Source organism: Manacus candei, unplaced genomic scaffold (genome assembly GCF_025592945.1).
Source record: "Manacus candei isolate 608988 ecotype Guabito, Panama unplaced genomic scaffold, ASM2559294v1 h1tg000023l, whole genome shotgun sequence".
Classification (NCBI taxonomy): Eukaryota; Metazoa; Chordata; class Aves; order Passeriformes; family Pipridae; genus Manacus; species Manacus candei.
In genome coordinates, this window is record NW_026138071.1 from 27,449,430 (window position 1) to 27,470,040 (window position 20,611).

At 39.5% G+C, this 20,611-nt stretch overlaps 1 protein-coding gene across 9 annotated transcripts in view; it reads right to left on the reverse strand.

The window, feature by feature from the left end:
* GULP1 (GULP PTB domain containing engulfment adaptor 1) overlaps nucleotides 1-20,611 on the reverse strand; it is a 152,168-nt gene that overhangs the window by 78,176 nt on the left and 53,381 nt on the right. For all 9 annotated transcript variants that reach the window (XM_051788043.1, XM_051788041.1, XM_051788039.1 and 6 more), the window contains exon 2: nucleotides 1,341-1,429. In XM_051788043.1, coding sequence (XP_051644003.1) covers nucleotides 1,341-1,368 — 28 coding nt within the window. In that variant the 5' untranslated portion in view covers nucleotides 1,369-1,429. The remainder of the gene's footprint in view (nucleotides 1-1,340; nucleotides 1,430-20,611) is intronic.

Below are 20,611 nucleotides of genomic sequence, written 5' to 3' on the forward strand. Positions count from 1 at the left end.
GAAGGCTGAGTTTCAAACGTTATCAGAGGGAATTAGAAAAAAAAAAAAAGGTAAAAAAGTTATAGGGTCTCCTAGACAAAACAATCTACACACCTCAAGTTTCTTTCCCAGATAAATCAATCAGGAATTAAAAAGAAATATTGGCAATGGTCTCTCAGATGATCTGGAAGAAGCTTGGCAGCTGGGAGCTACAGCTCCCTTGGCAGAGGTGCTACAAACACCAACACAAGGAAATACAGCAGAGAAGAGCACAGGCTGTGGATTTAACTTATTTCTTTGTGTTGCTGGGGTATTAAATGATCTTTCATCCTGTTCTGTATCCTTTAGGAATAAGTGTATCTTCCTTTTCCAACACCTGCTGGCATTCTGGGCTTCCCTTGCCTTGATTTATCTGGCTTTAAAAAATAAATGTACTGCACGAGCAGGGGTGCTGCCATTGCACGTTGTTCTAAGGGAGGGCAGATTCCTTTGATTTCCAGCTTTGACATCCATGCCAAAGCAGAAATTCTTTTTACATAAGCAAAAATATTTACACTTAGTCCCACTGAGGTTACACCTAGTTATTAACACAGGGGCTTCAGCTCAGTGTGTATCACACTCAGTGATCTTTAGAAGAAAATATAAAAAAAAATAAAGAGATGAATGCTGAGTATTTTCTACCTTACGAACAAATGAGAAAAATAGCAGTAAAGTTGTCAGTAAAAACAGCTGCATCTCTGATGCTCCATCTAAAGACTTAAGTTTAATCATAAATAGACCATGAAAAGAGAATAAGCAAGCCAGAGGAGCAACATATATAAAACTCTGAATATTTACTGGCTCAATATTCTTTTGGAAATCATACCATTTCAGATTGCCACAAATGCAGAATAGCTTCTTAAAGTTAAGAAACATCCTGCTGCATGAGATATTTCAGGTATATTAAACACAGTTTTCTAAAATAGCTTCTCCAAGAATAAGAATCCAGTGAATATATATAATACAGGAGTCACTAACACTTTGGAAGTTCTAAAACCCTCCAGCACGTCCTTTGGTGTATGCAGGCAAAAAAAGAAAAAAGTGAATGTATTCTATAAATATATTTACATGTGTGTGTGTGTGTACAGACATCTTGCAACAAAAAAAAACCCAAACTGAAATTCAACATAAGCTTTAGAGTTCAGAAAGTTCTGTAACTGCCAATCAAGAATCCTTTGCTCTGTATATCTTATGGAAGGCTGCTTGTTCCTACCTAGTTAATTCAGTGCAATTATTAAGTGCTTCCTTGTATAATTCTTAATATTCTAAAGAATTTTTACAGGGCATTTATGTCTCCAGGGAATATAAGCTAAATTACTTACCTTTCTTTCTGCTAAAAGCACGATTCATGTTGAAAAATCTATCCAGTCAATGATGCTTCTGGGTTTGGTTTTTCCCTCCCCACTTTAACCTGCAGAACAAAACACACAGGAAAATAGAAAACTCCATTATTGTATTTGAAGTTCTCATTATCTTCACATTAAAGACAACGCAAATGACCTTAAGAATTCTGAAATAATTGTGAGAAATAAAAGGAGGTGTGCTTTGCTGAGGATTCAATACCAAAAAAATTGCCTTCTATCAGGGCTATTACCTTCTTGCTCCATTTACATCAGAGTGTACAGTAATTTCAGTATTTTCTTCACTTAAAAAACCTGATACACTTGTATTCTTATCTTAATTTTTGATTCACAATATTATCCTATAATTTTATTCTTCACCAACATTTCACAGCCAAAAATATAACGTTCAGTACATCTTAAGCTGTAAAAACCACCCCAATCCCATAGTAAAGACTTTCCTTTTGCAACTACTTGTAAAGATACTCCCACCACTGCTTTTCATCCTGCTCAGATCTTCCAGCCAAAAGCTGCACCAGTGCCCTTCCTTTCTCTTCTCTCCAAGCAGTCCAGTCAAAGGAAACAAAAAAGAGGTGGGGGGGAAAGGGAGGATAAAAAAAAAAAAAGAAAATCAAAGCACTTGCTATCAGATTGTCTTTGGAAATCAGTTGGAACGCTACCTTTGCTTTGAAAAAAACAAAACCTAAGCCAGTATTTCAAATTTCAGCACCCAGATGACTGACAAATTCATTTAAGATACTTTATGCAGCTCATGAACGCTTCTTGTGATGCTTGACCATCATTTTCAAGTAATTAAGTTCAATAGCAATTAAATCCCAATTTCCATGTATATATTTCTCAGATTGGAAGATGTGGGCAATTACAGCTGAAAAAAACCCCCACCAAAACCTCCATTTGATTTTCAAGTACTCACTGCTGTGCCAGGACTTCCTTTCCATACAGTCCTGTGTGAGTGAAAGAATAATCCCTGTTTACCTAAACTGGCAGAGGATCCTCGATGTGCAACCAACCATTTGCCCTTTAAAGTACAGGTACCAGATCATTTTTGTTTTACAGCTTTTACTGAGCACTTGAGAAGGGAGAATACCATGCAATAAGTAGAGGTAGAAGTTATCCACCTCATTTCCATCTCATTATTTCAATACAGAGTCCACACACTATGCATTTGGTACACTACATAACAGTGTAGCTAAAGGCTGCAGAAGCCTTACACACTCCCACAGCCATTCCTGGTGCCTGCCCTCACTCTTCCCAGTGATATAAGGGAAACTGTGGATACACAGAGGTCACTGAAAGCAGAAAACACTCCTGAGGGCTCTGAAGTCCTAGGACTAGTTTTAGCAGCATCCCTGGAACGCACAGAGGCATTCCTGGGGTAGTTCCAAGAAGTATTAGTTTCACCAAAAGCTGCCAATGCAGAGGAGTTCTCCTCACAGGGAAGGCACGGAATAGGACTTTCACCAGTGTAAGTGAGGATAATTAATTCAGTTTAAATGAAGTAACAAGCAGTGCAGAACATCAGAACCACAGCTTTTCAAGCAAGTGCAAGTGTGTTAACTTACTGGTTCACAAGGAACACAGGCAGCCTATTAGATAAATTTAACAAATACAAGCAGTGGCAGAAGGCTGTTCACCTTCTTCATGAACTATCACACTCAGTTTTGAGCAAAAAGAGTTTGCTTTCCTCCCTCAGATACCTCCAGCAGTTGCCTTACAAGCACTGGACCAAATGCTTTAGTTCTTTCCACGATGGGATCATGACATGTCCTCTTTCAGAAAGCTTTTTTTTTCTTGGTGTATTCCTATCTCATCCAAGAGTCTACTAAGGAACATATTTGAGAAGGTTTACTGCATAGAGAATCTTCTAAATAGCAACTATGTGCACACATCACCAGGCTGCTGGCTGGCCACGTTTGCAGAGATCACCACTCAAGTATTTGGTTTAAAATAAAGTGTAAGTAAGCATATGTTTTGTCCTGGTGAACAAGGATATATTGCCATCAAAGCAATCTACACTAGTAAAAGCCAAAATTTATTGACCACTTAGCTAAAAACGGAGAGTATTTGCCAAAAGCGTGTTCGTAATTTCAGTTCCAACAAAACATCAATAGAACAAGTTACGAATGTGGCTTGGACAACAAATAGTATCAAAACACTTAATCAGTGTTTTCCACTTCCACTTCACACAGAAAATGTTATTAAACAGGGAAACAGAACTAGCTGCAGGCAACTGCATTTAAAATTCCCTCAAACTCTAACATAAAGAACCTTATCAGCCTCTCAGATGCCAAAAAAGCAGATGGTTAAATGTCCCATTTAAATAGTTTGCTATTTAAAGAAGACCAACCCAAGCATCACAAGGTTAAGTTCAATCTCCTCAGCTGAGCTTGGGGTAAGAGGGTACAATCAGAATGCTGTAAGCAGCACTTCTGAGTTTTCAATCAGAATAACACATTTATAATTGGATATATCTGCAAAATATTTGCTCATGATATTCCAACAGATGAGGAATAAAACTATCAGGAGCAAGCAAGCTGTTCTCTGATCATCTAGACAGGTTTTATGGCAGAAAGTGGTTGTGTTTCTGGCAATGATCAACACACACAAAGTTGCTGGAAGAAAGTGAGTTGCAAACCAGTGTGTCAAGAGCTTGTAAATAACCCAAAAGGAAGGTAAGACAGAAAATCCCATTCTGGTACAGGGAGCCCTGCACACAAAGGGAGAGTCCTTCCTATAAACCACTTGATTTGAAAGGGTAAAGCAGTTGCAAGAATCAGAGGGACTAGGGAATAGGAATGTGGACCAAGTCACTCCATTACTCATCACTCAAGAAGACACACCTAGGTGAAGAATGTTTCTCCACCTTACTCCCAGGAGTTTTCTTCAGCTTTGTCCAAAAACCAAACCCTACCAGGAAATACCAAACCCGCACTGGATTTCACAAAATGGTTAATTGACAAAATAAAGAGTTCTGACAGGTATGAACTAAGGAAAATTTGGGTTATACCAAATTATTTCCTTTGGGGTAGATAAAAAAGAGAAAAAATAAAAAAGAGAGAGAGAGAAAAGGCTTAGAAAACAATTTTATTAATTAATAAAAATATAAAAAGCAGCCAAACATTCTGAGCAGGAAGAGACATGGCACTCTCCGTGGGAACAGTGACATGGGCACGTGGCCTGGGAAGGTGTTTAAGCTGCTATGTCAAACTTTAAGCTGTCACAGGCAAAGCAAACACCTTCATCTCCTTTTCCCTTTGTCTTCACTGTCACTAACCCCTTTAGTTTTCATGGCAAGGTGCTTCTCCCAGTGAGGAAGAAACTGCAGAATGGCAGGGATGCAACAACGGTGGCTTCTGTGTTTGCAGGCATTTGGATGGTGATAGCAAGGTGTGGAGATTTGAAGCTGAAATCATCTCCTCAGTAATTACTTTTTAACACTAACAACAGAGCTGGTTGCTGTCTCCTCTGCTTTATTGTGCAAAGGCAGTGAACAATGAAGTGCAGTGGCAGGCTTCCAGCTCCCAGCTCCTGCAGTCCTCCCTGGCTGCTGGAACGACACTGCAGTTCCACACAGACACCTTTAAATGCCTGCAGGCTCCTTCAGAAATGTTGTGTTTTGGTATGTTTTCTAAATTTAGAGCTGTCTCAAACAAGTTGGGAGAGGATGTACTTAGGAAGGGGAAGAAATAAGCCACGAGTGTAACCGGTTTAATTTGTCTCTTATTTCTTCTTAAAGATTGGGTATTCCTCATGACTTATTTGGGGCTTCTCCACCCCAATCTCTTTGAATGGCATGGGCTATAACAATTACCTGGGCTGAACCCTTTTTTTTGTGCACCTCTTTTGCATTCCACAAATAATTCTTCCAATAAGACCTCCCTAAAAGCCCCAACTTGCACCCATCCACTTCCTTTAATAAAAATACAATCTGTCCCTTCCCTCTCACACACACATACACAGTCTCCTTACAAAGCCAAATTTAGCTTCAGGAGACATGAAGATTCAGACTCTTTCCTCTCTCAAACCCAGTCTTTCAAGCATACTGGATAATATTTCTTAAAGAATGAAGCACAAAATGTCTTAAACCCTGTTTTCAAAAGAGCCACAGCACACAGGAATGTGTGATTCATTGGCTTGAAATGAAACTTCGGCTTATAAAGTTATTTCTGAAGGTAAGATGAGAAACTTCTGAACACAGTAATAGCTTTAAAAGTATTTTTTCTGGTTTAGACCAAAACATCGTGAAAATATCGTCCTAGTATGACATGAGACATAATAAAGGAAAAAATGATGATAATACAAGACTGCATAAAGTAATACACAAAACCAAATAAACAATACACAAAAATAAACATCATGATGCACTTGCCCCTCCTTTTGTATAAAAGTAACTGAAACACTAACTTACCACAGCCCTTTCTCCTCTGAAGCAGTTAAATCATTAAAAAATGACACATCAATGAACACATTTCAGTGCAGACCCAAGCCTGCACTGCCTTGCAGCCTTTCCTAATGTTTGGAAAGCAAGCAGTTCCATTCATGGTAAAGAAAATACATGTCCTTCAAGTTTATAAATGATAATAGTTTGTAGGACTAGAAACCACAACAGCATTTATTAAATAGATTTTAGTGCTGCAAAAACTTGCAGGAAAAAATAACTCAAAACCAGCACAGCTCTGTGGGGCTTCACCAAAAATGAACAATTTTCCATCAGCTGAAGTTCTAAGCCTACACTAACGTTTCATAATTCACAGAAGCACAAATGGAGTATAAAAGAAGAACATTTTGTCACTGGAAAACTTTACTTTTTTTAAAAGGTTTATTCATCCCCACCACGTTTTCAAAAACATTCATAAACCAGAGCCAAGTGGCAGCCACACTTTCTGGCTGGAGGCACGTCTGCAGGAATCCAAAGCTGATTCTTTGGCTTTGCAGAGGATGGGGGGGGACTGGTCAAGGACTGGTCTTGACAGGAAGCTGAACAGGAGCCAGCAGTGTGCCCAAGTGGCCAAGAAGGCCAATGGATCCTGGCCTGGATCAGGAACAGTGTGGCCAACAGGTCCAAGGAAGTGATTCTTGCCCTGGACTCAGCGCTGGTGAGGCCACCCCTGGAGTGCTGTGTCCAGTTCTGGGCCCCTCAGTTCAGGAAGGACATGGAGGGGCTGGAGCAGGTCCAGAGGAGAGCAACAAGGCTGGTGAAGGGACTGGAGCACAAGTGCTGTGAGGAGAGGCTGAAGGAGCTGGGGCTGTTCAGCCTGGAGAAGAGGAGGCTCAGGGGAGACCTCCTCACTCTCTGCAACTCCCTGACAGGAGGGGGGAGCCAGGTGGGGGTTGGTCTCTTTTCCCAGGCAACCATCAGCAAGACAAGAGGGCTCGGTCTTAAGCTGTGCCATGGGAGGTTTAGGTTAAATATTAGGAAGAAATTCTTTACAGAGAGGGTGCTCAGCCATTGGAATGGGCTGCCCAGGGAAGTGGTGGATTCTCCATCCCTGGAGGTTTTTAAGATGAGACTGGATGTGGCATCAGTGCCATGGGCTGGGAATCACGGTGGGGTTGGATCAAGAGTTGGACTTGATGATCTCGGAGGTCCTTTCCAACCCAGTTGGTTCTATGATTCTATCTAAAGCTCTTATCTTCCCACTACCAAAGCACACCTTTGCTGTTGAGATGACAGTATTCTCAGTGGGGCAGAGCCCAGACAACAGCTCTGCTGGCCCTGGAGCCTGCAGCCAGGGCACCGTGGGCATGAAGTGCCCAGAGGCGTCAGCGGGGCTCGCCCGGTGTGAGTGCAGACAGAAGTGGTCTGGCAAATACCAGAACAGCTGGAAACCACATCCCAAAACACAGCTCACCTTCCAATGTGCTGACTGTCCTCCTGTGAAAGGGAGGGGCAGGAACACCCTAATCTGGAGGCCAAAAAACATTCCCCTGGTCTGACACAGATCACAGCCCCTGCTCTCCCTATGCTCCTAAAACCAACTGGAAGGAGCCACAGGATTTTTCCCCCTCTCTCAACCAGTGTAAGCCCAGCACCATCGTGACAAGTGTTTTTGGCCCATGGCAAGAAGTCTTTCAGACCACAGGTAAAGCATTTCTCATACAGTAGATCTGCCAAAGGAGCGTTCACAGAAGCTCCAAGGGCAAGCAGAGAGGAGTGTTATGCTGTAAATATCAACAGCAGAGGCCAGGAAGCAGAAAACCTCTATGAAACTCATGCACTTCACAGCAGTTTCCCAAAAAACTTGTCTAAGTGACTTTTTACTTTTCCATTTCCTAAAAATAATCTCTTCCTCTCAAAGGGAAAAAAAAAAAGAAAATACAGATGAGTAAACAGATTGACAAGGGGATATCACTGAGACAGGTGACAGGAAAAACAATTCCTTAGGCAAGGTTATGGTTAATGTTTTGTTTTACAGCAAGAAGAGATATTAACATCAATAAATGCAACAAGAATAACCTTCACTACTGAAGTAGAACTCTGAACAAAATATGTTTCAAACTGTTGCAAATACCATTAAATCCCCAGACAAGTTGCTAATGGTACAGTCTCAAGGAAAAAAAAAAAAGAGAAATAGAAAACTTACTTGTTTCACAAGAACAGTTCTCTAGATCTGTCTTTTAAAGCATAAGGAAAAATGTAATTTTAAAATATCGCACTTCTCAGCATATTTACTTGTAAGTAATTATTTTGTATTGTGCTTATCAATGATTATGCTGTTAAGGTTTAGTGGATTACATTACTCATGGAACAAACTGCAGTTTATACTGTCCAAACAAAAGGAGTAATTTTAAAAATCAGAAACTTCCTCTATTATTTGATTCACTATGACAGAATAACCAGGAGATAAGAGGAGTTTTCTTCCAATTCACAAGCAACAGTGTCAAGTCAAACATGGTGAAAGATTTCAGTCATGTCAGGCTAATTTTTACTGCACTGTACAAGAACTTACAAATGTCAGATGCTCAGAGCCAGTAGAAAGGCTTTACACATGTTCTCTCCCAAAGAGCTCAGACACTTTCATCTGCTTCCAAAAGACAGACAGATGGCAAACATCTTGCTCACTTGCAGACAAGAGGGCCTGTATTTCACATCCCATTAGCCATTTGATCATCTAGATGAAATCAGAAAGAAATTTTCATCTGTCCCACCAATTCCAGGTGGATAATGGAGCTCCTAAAAAGCTTTGTTAGTGTTTTGTTTCTAACAGCAACAGAGTGAGATTTGGCAGTGGGATCCACCATGAACAGGTAAACACAGCTCTTAAAAATAAACCAGTTCTGGCAGAAAAGACACTGACCCCTGAGCTTTTTGACTCACAGGATGAATAATTTTCCAGAATTTCACACACAGTCCTTGCTTGGATGGATAGGTACAGGTAAAAGAAAGATATGCCCTGGCACTGAGTATGGTTGCTTCTATGTTGGCATCATCCTCTCCTCTGGAAGAGCTGATTGCTCCATAAGCAATTTAGAGAAGCTATTTATTTAATTCCTGGCAGATTACTTTCAAACCCTCCCTTGCATTTTCTCTAGGGGTGGAGGTGTGAGGGGGAAAGAAGCATTTGAAATCTTCAGGTCTCAAAACAGCAGCAAATTCTTGTTAATACCCTGAAATTTTTCAGGTTCTATTTACTGTATTCATTGCATTTTCACAATCACATTTTAAAAAGGGGTTCTGGTAGAAAAGGCAGAGACCAAAAGACTCATTAGGTATTCCAACAGTAATCTCCAAATAAAGCACTCCATTTTCAGAATTAAGTTTAGATCCACTTACAGTAAAAAGCTCATCACATTTAGCAAATGCACTGTAGAGGTACAAGAGTTTTATGAAAGAGTTTAATAAGTTTTAATAAAAGAGTTTTACAAAAGGCACCATTTTACTACTCTACTGAAGAGCATTTGGCCAATCCTGAAAAGTGCATTGGACACACCATTGTGCCCATATGCTCAAAAGGTCCCACAGGACCACTCTATGAGCTTCCCTCAATGTGCATTAAACTTAATTGAAGTCCTAAAGCTGATTAGTGATGTTCCAAAGATGATTAAGATAAAGTGAAAAACCCAGATGTCTGTTTAGACAAAAGCAACCAGAAAATGCTGGGTAGGTAAGTGAGAGAAGAACGAGGAGAGATGTGCCTGCATCTCCCCACACATGCCCCTGTATTATCTTTACTCCTGTACAGACTTCACAGGACACACCACATGTTTGCTTCACTGTAATTTTCTCTCCAGAAGCTCAAAAGCCTTGCTCCAATTTATTATAAATGTAAAATGAAAGAAATAATCACCCTTTCCCCAAGGGCTCTGAACTATGACAACACAAATGGTTTTGTATCTCTTTGAAGTCACCAGTTTGGGGTTATTGTAAAAGCTCTTTGGGTCTTGTTTTGTTTTTTAGTGTAAAAGATCGATACAAAATTAACAGAGATCATCCTCTTATAGAAACCAAGAGGACAACATTATTTCATTATTGAATTCTAGTTATCTGCTGGACTTCAAGACTGCCTTTTTATACTTTAATTAATTTGAGGATGCTTGTTCCACAACTCCCTCCCAAAGAACCAGAGCCCTGTATAATCTCTGGGCACACAGCCTGCTGTGCAGTTTATATATGCTGGCTTTCTTATCTTTCACAGTCCAGTTCCTCCAATCACTTAGTTCCCAGTGCTAGAGATCACATGACAAAAAAAGAGAAACCACTGTCATAAGAATTTCTAATATTTGATTTGCTCATAATCAATGTATTAACATATTACAAACTGCTGAAACGATGACATACAAAAGTATCATTGTCTTGACAAGAGTTTAGAAAATGTCACTCACTTCCCAAAGACAAAATCCATGATACTGAACACAATCCCTTATTATCACAGTCAACAGACTTATCATTACTGTTAATACACTCAGAATCTTTGCTTTAATTGGTTAGCCTCAAGGACAGTACTAAGTTTTATTTGTACAGATGAGATGGGCTTTATTAAGTGATTTCAATAGTTTTCAAGATAGAGAAAAATTGGCAATACCCATTTTCTCACTTCTACTAAATGAATCTCAGGGAGAGTGTCTTGAAAACTATATTATATTGCTTTTTAGGCTTTAATACTACAGTCCTTTTGCTTGTCTGAAGACATTCTGAAGCATCCAACCATTTTGATAAGGTGGTGATATGAAGTTAAAAACTGACACAAAAGCAGGGGAACCAAACTCCTATTTATGACAAATTAATCTCATCTCTGTCTTTTAGATCATGTGTGTATTACATAGTTTGTTATAATGTCTATCCAGGAGGAACATTCAGGTTTTGCACACCATTACAATTATTATTAATCTTATTTCAAGATTTTGGCAAGTGATCCATCCTAGAGGAATGTAGTAGAAAATACTGAAATAGAGACCACCACATCACAGAATTTCCAAGCTAGCCAGTGCTAGCTGTATCTTTGAACACAGCTGGGACTAAGGACAACATGTATATGTTTGAAAACACAATAGATCAGCAGGTTTAGACTCCAGCATTCACCACATCTCACACAGAATGGTGTTGGCTACTTGGCACTGGGAAAATGCAATTCCATTCCCTACTCCAATTAACATCCACGTAGTTGAAACAAGCTGCAAGTCTAATGTCATATTCATAGTTTGTTCAACTTTGCATAGAAAAACAGTCAGTGAGGCAATTGTAATATTTGGGAATGAAAGACTGTCTTCTCCCACCATTTACAAGCACATGACACTTGACTACAATCCTTAAACCACTACTCAAACTCACTCCCCAGGTTTGCACCAGTCTGTTGAGCCTCCAGAATCAGAGGAGAGAAAGAAATAGAGATCATCCTCCTAAATACTGAGAGGAAATTCAGGCAACTGCCAACAGCAAATTCAGTGACTGATTCCATAAGTGAACTGCTGCATGTAAAAGAAGAGGGATGTGAAAAGTAGGTACCAACACCTGTCCTGTTCTCAAAGAAAGTAGTTTTTTAAGTTTCAAGTTTTTTTCTTGAAAATTTGAAGGGAAAAAAAAAAGAAAAAAACACTAAAAAAACAACCTCACAATGCTTTGGATTCATATACAAACACAACTTCATGGATACTCCTTCAATACTGGTTTTCCAAAAGATTTTACTGTTGCTATACAATCAAAGGATCAGCCACTCAAGAGAGCAAGCTGCACATCTCTACTGGTATTTATGTATTTCACTGAAGTTCATTTCAAAAAGAAATAGCTAGGAGTGCTGAAAAAGAACCAGCTTGTGTGAAATTGTCATCTTAAACGGTCTTGCTGTTGTAATTTTTATTGGTAAAAAAATGAGCACAAAAGTAATAATTGAGAAATGCAGCAACATACCAGAATTTCTGTGAGAGGGAATAGTCATTATAGCTCAGTGCTATAAATATCATGCTTGAACACATCACATCTTTAGCTACAGTTTTCTGCACTTTTCTAAAACCCATTCTAAGAGAAAATTTGTGCAAGAAAACTCATGCAGAGCTCATTCTTTGGAAATTGCTTTAATACATATGCACACGCATAGATGTGCACTCTCAGCTGTCTCACTGATGGCAGGTAGACAAAAGGACTGTTACTGAATCCTGACATTTTTGACTCTGCTTTTGAAAACAACAAAAAAAAATATCAAGCAGCTGAAGAACAGCAGCATCTGGATTACTTGAGAAAAACTGTGCTTCTCAAAGAAAGAAAGCGGTATTTCAACAATACCCACGTCAACTTCAACACAAATTTATATATATAAAGAAAAAAATGAAAAAAAAACTAGTTCTGTTATGGTTGGGGGGGAAGAGATGAAAATCAAGACAACAAATTCACAGTTACCTTGCAAACTAAAAGCATAAAGCCTTATTTCAGCTAGGAGAGAAAAGTACTTACATTCCTAGATAAACTGGAAAAGAGATGAAGAGGAAGCTGGGAGTGATGGAGACATTAAGTAGCACAGTGTATTTGTGGACAGAAGTTCCCCATCTCTCTGCCAAACCTCTGCTTCTTTTTCTTCTCCTTGTTTATGACATGCTTTGCTTTCTTTACACAAGGAGGTATTCTGTCTTTTAAATGGTCCTAGCTGACCATCCAAGCTTAAATTAATCCTTTTGGTGTTGAGGGCAGCTCATATTCCTTGCTGTTGCTCCATGAACACAGGACAGTTCACTCAGACAAGGCCTTTGGCAAACAATACTCTATTTTTCATTCAAGGAATTTATAACCAAGAGGTTCTCCTCCAAATGCCCAGAATAAAAAGAGGAGGAATCCACCACCACACCTTTATGTCTGCTAACCTACCTGATTTGGGAAACAATCACACACTTATTATACCATTTTATTCAGCTGCTTGTTGCTATTAGGAAACTTCAGACTAATTGTGTGTTTAGTGCTATTTCATGACACTAAGTGGTTATCTTGCCTGCCACTGTGTTATTTAAAACATTAGCAGCCTTAAGATCTTGCAGGACTGCTCTGGATGTGTGGTACAAACACAGCTCTGCACTGTTATGGAGCTCCCTGTCAAAAGGATGGCATTTACTTTTCGAAGTTTCCCACTTTTTTGGCTGAGGTAAAAGGGAGCAAATGCACAACAAAAGCCAGTTAAACTTGCCTGTGTATCCTCCCTTAGGTTACTTTTCATGAGACACACATTTTAGCCCTGAATTCTCACCCACCTTCACCTCTATCCCACAACTCAGACCAAACTGAGTGATTTTTGGGGGAATACATCTGTAACCTGGCACTGTGTCCGTGGTTTCCAGCACTGAATAGATTCATTCACATGAAACCAAATCTTTGCTTTGCTCAGGGTCATGAACAACCTCACTAGTGACATTTGCATCTATTGATCTGCCTGTTTTGGGAATACTCCATTACAGGATGTTGATCAAAATTATAAATTGCTAGTTCATTGCATTACCAAGATCTGCACTTTCCATTTCAAAGTGATTTTCTATTTATACCCATAAGAAGAATCATCCTTTCATACCTGTTTTTACTTATCTGTACTGTGCCAGTTTCAAACTGGTATTTTTTTCCTGGACACAGAGTCAGTAAACAAGAACTTCCTTGGTGATAAATGGAAAGTTGCTAACAGACACTGCTACTTTCCCCCCCTACTGAAAAAGTTATTTTTGAGAACTGTCTTTAATCAAGAGACTGCTAGCCATCAGCATCTTCCTCTTCAGCAAGAGCTAATAAACTCTGTTGAAAGGATACCTACCCAGTAGCACCAAAATTTGAGCACAAAATCCCACTGTAAAGACCAAGAACATAGTTCAAATACTGTGTGATATCCACAACTAAACTCTGTGATAGATTTTAGTGCAGTCCAAGCTCTAGAACAATGCAATTTTGTGATATTTCCAGGTACAAAGTCAGTTTTACCATGTTATCAATCAGAGGTATTTTTAGAAGCAACGAGATCTGCTCCCCGAACCAAAGGAAAAAAGAAATATAGACTTGCCTTTAAACTTGTAACAAATTACCACTTTCACTCAAGGTTAAAATATCATGTTTTATCTTGTACTTGTCACAAAGCCGTTATCTGTGCAATTAATTTGGCTTATCTGATTAACAGAAATTCTCTAAACTGCAGTAAATCATTTCTCTGAGCTCGATAGCAATTGAGTTACTAGAAAATCACCTGGCTTAGCTGTCAGTTCTTCTAAAATATCCATATAGCTGCCACCATCATAGTATTTGATGCTTTCTTTTATCACATAATAAGGGTTTGCCAACTTCACAGGTCAGAGTTGCATTTGACAGCTGGGAGAGCAGAGACACAGGGACTGATGGTCAGGAGAAGAACCTTCTCCCACCTTTTAGCACTAAAGGAGAGACCACATTTAAAAGCACATATAAAAATGCAGAAGCAGGTTCTGGAAACCAAAAACTCTGTGTTTTGAGTGAACACCCACAAGATAATTTAGATGCACATTTTAATTCTGAACGACTCGGCGGAGGGGAGAAATAACGGGAGCCTTAAGACTGGCAGTGTTAGATGAGCTCTTGTTCAGAAATCTGTCAAAACATCACGTGAGTGACAACTCATAAAACACACAGGGCCTTTGTGATAGAAAATTGCAAAAGCACCGAGCCATGCCATTTATTTAAAGGTAACAGAGAGCTCCTCCTGGATCCTTGCAGCACAACACTCACTCCCAGGGCTGCCCCCTTAGCCCCGAGCTGCTGCCACAGACACGAGGGCACTCAAGAATGTGACAGCTTTTTAGAGGTCTTACATATCATTGTCCCACTAAGGCAGAGTAAACAGGTGATAATGGACACACTGGAGAGTTACTCTGGGAGCAGTAGGTCTGCAGAAAGGATTAAATTCCTCCAGGAAAAGAAAACGTTCTCCAGGAGGAAGGGATGCAGGCAGAACGTAGAACAGGGCCTGTGATGGAATCCCATACACACATGAACCTCAGGTCACAAATAAAAAGTTTCATTTTTAATATCTAAGTTAATCTACACGTTTCTGATTTTGTAATATCTGTTTTTGTTTGTTTTTCAACATGATTTTATTTTAGGTGCTACAAACTTCACAGAAGGACTTCAATAGTTTTTTTTAAAAAAACTACCATAGTGTAAAAATAGGAATACACCAGGCCTTGATTGTCTGTTATTCTGTATCATTGAAACATGACCTATTTGATATCCATGTCTGATATTCTTTAATTTGATTTTTATTTTAATTAACCAAAACTTAAGTGTCCCTAACTGTTAAAGCAGATTTTGGTTTAAAGCTAGCAGTATTCAAATTACATTTATTACGAATTCTCCTTTGTCAGGATTTTTCATCTCCATCTCAGATCTCATAATGACTTAAAAATTGAAAATAAAAAAGGTTTTACATAGCTTAGAGAGTCAATTAGGTAAGTTATTCATGACAAAACCATTTGTCATTTTTGAGTTGTCAGAGACTTACCACCAAAAAACCCATATCTTTGCTCACACTGTTTTTCAAACATTTCTAAGACTAGCTGGCCTTTGCACTTCCATTCCAGGAGCAAATGAGTGTCCCAATTACCAAAACAGTTAAAAAAACCTCAGGAAATAACATTATAAAACTGTGGAACCATCACTTCTAATAGGCCTAAGCCCTTGAATACACTTTGAGGAGCTCCAGCCTTCCCAATCCTGCACTACAAACGAGTTAAAGGTGAGGATGGAAAGGAAGCAGCAACTCATTACAAAAAGGAAGAATCCCAAATGAGGGAGAAAGGCACTGTATTGCTTTAATACTTATATTACTAGTAACATTTTTAATTTAGTTACGATACTTCTGTTTGTAAAAGAATGAAAACAGCCTCAAAACATATATAAAACATGATGAACAAATCTGTAAACTTTTCTGAAACTGAACTACATGTGGTTATTTATAAATATAAACCCAAATATATAAACAATGGGAGGATAAATAAAATGTATTACAACATAGTCCCTTCAGTCTTAACAACAATATTACATGTTTTTATAACAAACCAAAATGTGAAATGTAATTATTTCCCTGTCTCAAGAGTGATAGAAAGACTGCAGTTCACCTTATGTCCTTCAGGAGGACATAAAAAATACAAACCCCCTTCGTACTTGTTAGGAATGTTAACTCTGGGGAGAGAAATCTTAAAAATAAAGTAATTCATAAATGAAAATGAGAAGTGGCAACCGTTTGCATTTGGAAGTTTGGAATAAAGTCTTTTTCAATTTCACATGTCATTTAACAGGTGTCAGATAAAAAAAAGGAAGAAGCATTTGCTGTGCAAAGCCACTGAGCTGCTTACCACAGAGAGATTGCCTTTATCATGACTTAAAAATATGGAAGAACAGACTTGCAGTTAAAAACAGGATGAGGGTTAGACAGAGGGCGACTGGGTAACTTCTGTCTGCCTCCCTACTACAAAGAATAAATACTGCAGAGATGTCTCCCAAAACCACCTGAGTTCACCTCTGATGGTTTGATTCATTGATTTGTCTGTTTACTCATGAAGAAAAGTATAACCTCTATAAATGCAGAATGTGGCAGCCACTGTGTGTTCCTAAGAAGTACAGAAACAAGTCATTTTGAGGAGGAATTTCAACAGCAGAACATAATTAACTGAAGAGAGCCCTCAGACAGTGAATAGGTAAGCACCAGACATGGAGATTTTTTCCAAACACAGTTCCAGCAGTACCTGTGGTTTGGGGTGGAGGTGGGGCAATTCTTCCTTTTGGAGAAGAATCACAAACAAAAGAACAAAACCCGCGAAGATTTCATTGGTTTTTTATAAACACAGATCACCTGTATTCAGGCTGGTGTCAGCCTTTTTGGCAACCAGTTCAGACACATCTGCCTCCACCTGTCATGGCTGGGACCCTATTTCATTCTGTCAGCTGGGCTATTCTGCTTGATTCCAGCAGATTGTAAAGGCAGGCACGCTGATGCAGCAGGACATCCCAGAATTTAATCCACTGCATCACGTGGATTCCCTGCTGCTGGCACTTCTGAATGACAGATCTTGATAATGATGAAGCTCTTTCTTCTGTAGGGGAGCCCTCAGTTCTTATGGTTATTTAAATTAACAAGGAAAAAGCAGCTAGAATTACATGTCTCAAACATACCTTACATTAAAGAGCAGAGTTTGACCTTACACATTATAGTAAAAGGCATTGCAATGCACCCATTTATTTTAATAACATGGCAAAAAGTTTGAGATAAAACAGTTTTAAAACTATATAACTGCCTGACTTGCAGAGATGCCAGAGCCTAATGCTGAAGTAAAAATAATAATGCAACCCAGAAGCAGGTTAAAAAAAAAAAGGCTAATTGCCTTTAAAGAAGAACTTAATTAGAAACGTGGCAGAATCTTCACCACCCGCAAACTTTTAGAAGTTTAATGGCCCTCTAAAAAAGGAGTGACTCTCCCAAATGGCAGAATGCCTGCAGTTAAGGTGACTGCAAGAAGCTCCAGGTAAGACACTGACAGAGATCTGGAAGGAATCTCACATTTTGAATCGTTTGGCTGCAGCTTTGGTTGGCTCCTCGCCAGCACCACCGGCAGTGAAAGGATCCGAGACAAAGCAGTGATAAAACCAGTCTGGAGGCTTGAAAGGAGAGGCAGAGATCCAGCAGCAGAGACAGGGGGAATGGTGGCAGCTTGGCAGGAACAGCGAAGGAGAGAAATGGAGCTAAAAATTGGCAGATATGGAGCCCACAGATTTTTATGGGTGCATTGGAACTCGTTATGTCCCCTACAGGACACAGAGGAACCACTCAGGAATCAAGAAAATCAACACTCACAACCAAAACACGATCCAAAACGAAACACCCCAATCATGTAAACACCTTGCAGTTAAGACAGGGTTTCACTGCTTTGCTTGCAGGCTTAAAGATCTATAGGAAGAATTTCGAAAATCCAGACTGTGTAAATGACAACTCCACACAACTACTTGAACACCATATGTTTTACTCACATTCAGAACACCATTTCACGCACACTACACAAACAAAACATTGGTTTTAATTGCTTTAAGGGAAAAATATGTTTTAAATGTATATACTTATTAGTTATATATGGTTAATGTTCCTTATTAAAACAGACCTTTTTTTTTTTTCCCTGAGTTGGAAGGGACCCACAGGGATCATCGAAGTCCAACCCTTAGGCCTGCACAGGACAGCCCCAAGAGTCACATTATGTGTTTCAGAGCATTGTCCAAACCCTTCTTGAACTCTGTCAGGCTTGGTGCTGTGACCATTTCCCTGGGAAGACTGTTCCAGTGCCTGACCACCCTCTGGGTGGAAACCACATCCAAACCGCGACCCATCATTTTTATCACCCGATGAGAAAATGTTTTGTACAGTTTTGACTCAATCACATTAAAGTACAGCTACTTAAAAAAACCCCAACAATCTAGACAGTAGCTTCTGATTCCTTAAAAACTTTGCCAATGCACTTGAATTACTCACCAACCTCTCTGGCTGAAAAGCACTGCACAGAAACACAGCTATGCAAACACGCACAGCCCTGATGTTACTCCATCAGTAGTCACATAAATAGTCTCATGTTTGTTTTAACAGGTTCATGAAGCAGTTGTGCTCCTCCCTGCCTTCTGTCCAAACACTCCCACTCATCCTGCCCTTCTGCACAGGCACAAGCAGTTCCTCTGTCAGGGAAGACTGCCGGGGGAAAACAGCCAAAAAAAAAAAAAAAAGTGTTGAAGTTTTCTCTGATCAGTGCAACAAAAAGTCAGGGCTGACAAAAAACACTGGAAAGTGGAAGAAGAGCAGGACCATCTCTGCCAGCTTCCACCCTGGCTTGTACTGTGGTACTGAACTGGAAATCCCAGCATCCTGGGAAATCTTTCAATTAATAAGGCTCTTTTCTTAGGTGGGTGACAGTCACTCTTCAGTCCACAGAAAGGTTGTGCCAAAATAGTCAGAAAAGACAGGCGTTCAACACATTTATGCTCAATTTGCTGCCTCTAGAGGCATTCTGAGACATCAATTCTGCTTGACAAAGCCATTTAGATGCTAATGCAGAGACAAATTCTCTATATCTTATAAAAATTGTTTTAAGTAACTGAAGGTAGCTCAGAATTCAACTTATAAGAAATGTAAAATATCAATACGTGCAAAAGTCAGTTCATTAGCTCGCTCTAACCACACCAAGGCATTTTATTATGCTCAGTTTTTGGAATAGGCCATTAAAACATAAATCCAAATATGGAGCCTGGGCAAAAAAATATTATGGTAGCTCTGATGAAACAAAACTTTCCCAATGAAACGTTAAATGACAATTTTGCTTTAAGTGCGACTGCTTTCTAAACCTTCCTTGAGATTTTAACTTCATGTGCCTATTCAAAAAAGAGCACAAGGGGCATTATGTGTCCCACTGGCCCCTCCTGCAGGTCTCCAAAGAGCACTTAAGACAAACACTAATTTATAGTATTACACTCCTGGATTTCAAGTATCTCAAATTCCACTTCAGGGTATTAGGCCAACTGCTGTTTAAATTATGTGTAAACTATCTGAATCATGACCCTCCACTGGAAAAGTCTGCTGTATAGATCGTGTCCTGAGGGAGTTGAATGCTATAATGACAACTTACCACTGAGCTAATCAAGAATCAGAAAACAAAGTTACAATTAACTAAAGCAGGGGCACTGAAAAAACAAATCAATAGTGCTATCCAGCTGAACCAGGTCATGCACGCCAGAACCTCCTGCTATTTACTACTGCAGGACGTTACTCCTACAGGAAAAATAAATTCTAACCCTCTGCAAAACAACATAAGGATGTTGAAACATGTCTTTTTACATCGCCACAGTGAAATCAGAACATGTTCACTGTTCTGGGGCTTTTGCATCCCATCGCTGGTCAACGTCTGATTTTGAAAATATCAGTGATTAATCCTGGCCCTAAAGATTTCTGCATGTGAGTCTCTGCATTTTCCATGTAATTTCTGCTCTAACTTCACACTGCTACATTCTTTATTTGCTCCCTAAGCAGTGGACACCAAAACTAAATACGCCTTTAAAAGTCCAAGGATTCAATGTTCTTAAAATAAAGCCTTTGTACATTAAACCAGCTTTGCCTTCAACATCCAGAATTCCACACACTGCATAAGCCTGCTGCAAATCAGCAAAAGAATTTCAGTCTAAGCATCTTATACAAATTTGTTTCAAGTAAGTCTATATTTACAAGATATTTCTGTGTTTTGGACTGGTAATGAGTCTCATCAACAACATTTTTTGCCAGTAGGTCTGGCTCTGTCCCACTCCATGGAAGGAGAGACCTAAGAGGTAGTCTCGAGTGCAGAGCTAAAAGGAGAATCCCATAAATGGGAGAGATTTTGAGTTTCTCTCATCAAAAAGACAGAAAAATCAAGTCATGAACGCACACACATTGCCTTCCTGAAAACCAGCAGTAAGTGGAGTCATCCTTGGTCATCCTACAGGATAATGCCATAGCAATAATCCAAAATCCAAGGAACTTTTACTTGAAAATACAGTATTTGCATACCACCTGTATTGGGAACACCATGGTCAGAAAGGAGCTGCACACTGGGGATCTGGGTGGAGAGGCAATAAAACCAGGAGAGTGCTTGGAGGAGGCCACAATACCACTGCAAGAGCCACCCTGGATAAGTTAAAGACAACCTTTGGGAAAGCCAGCAGCATCAACAGGTTGACTGGGCCTCATCCCACTTTAATTCCATGTTTTCCCAGAGGCACTTCAATGGATTTTGGGATTTAT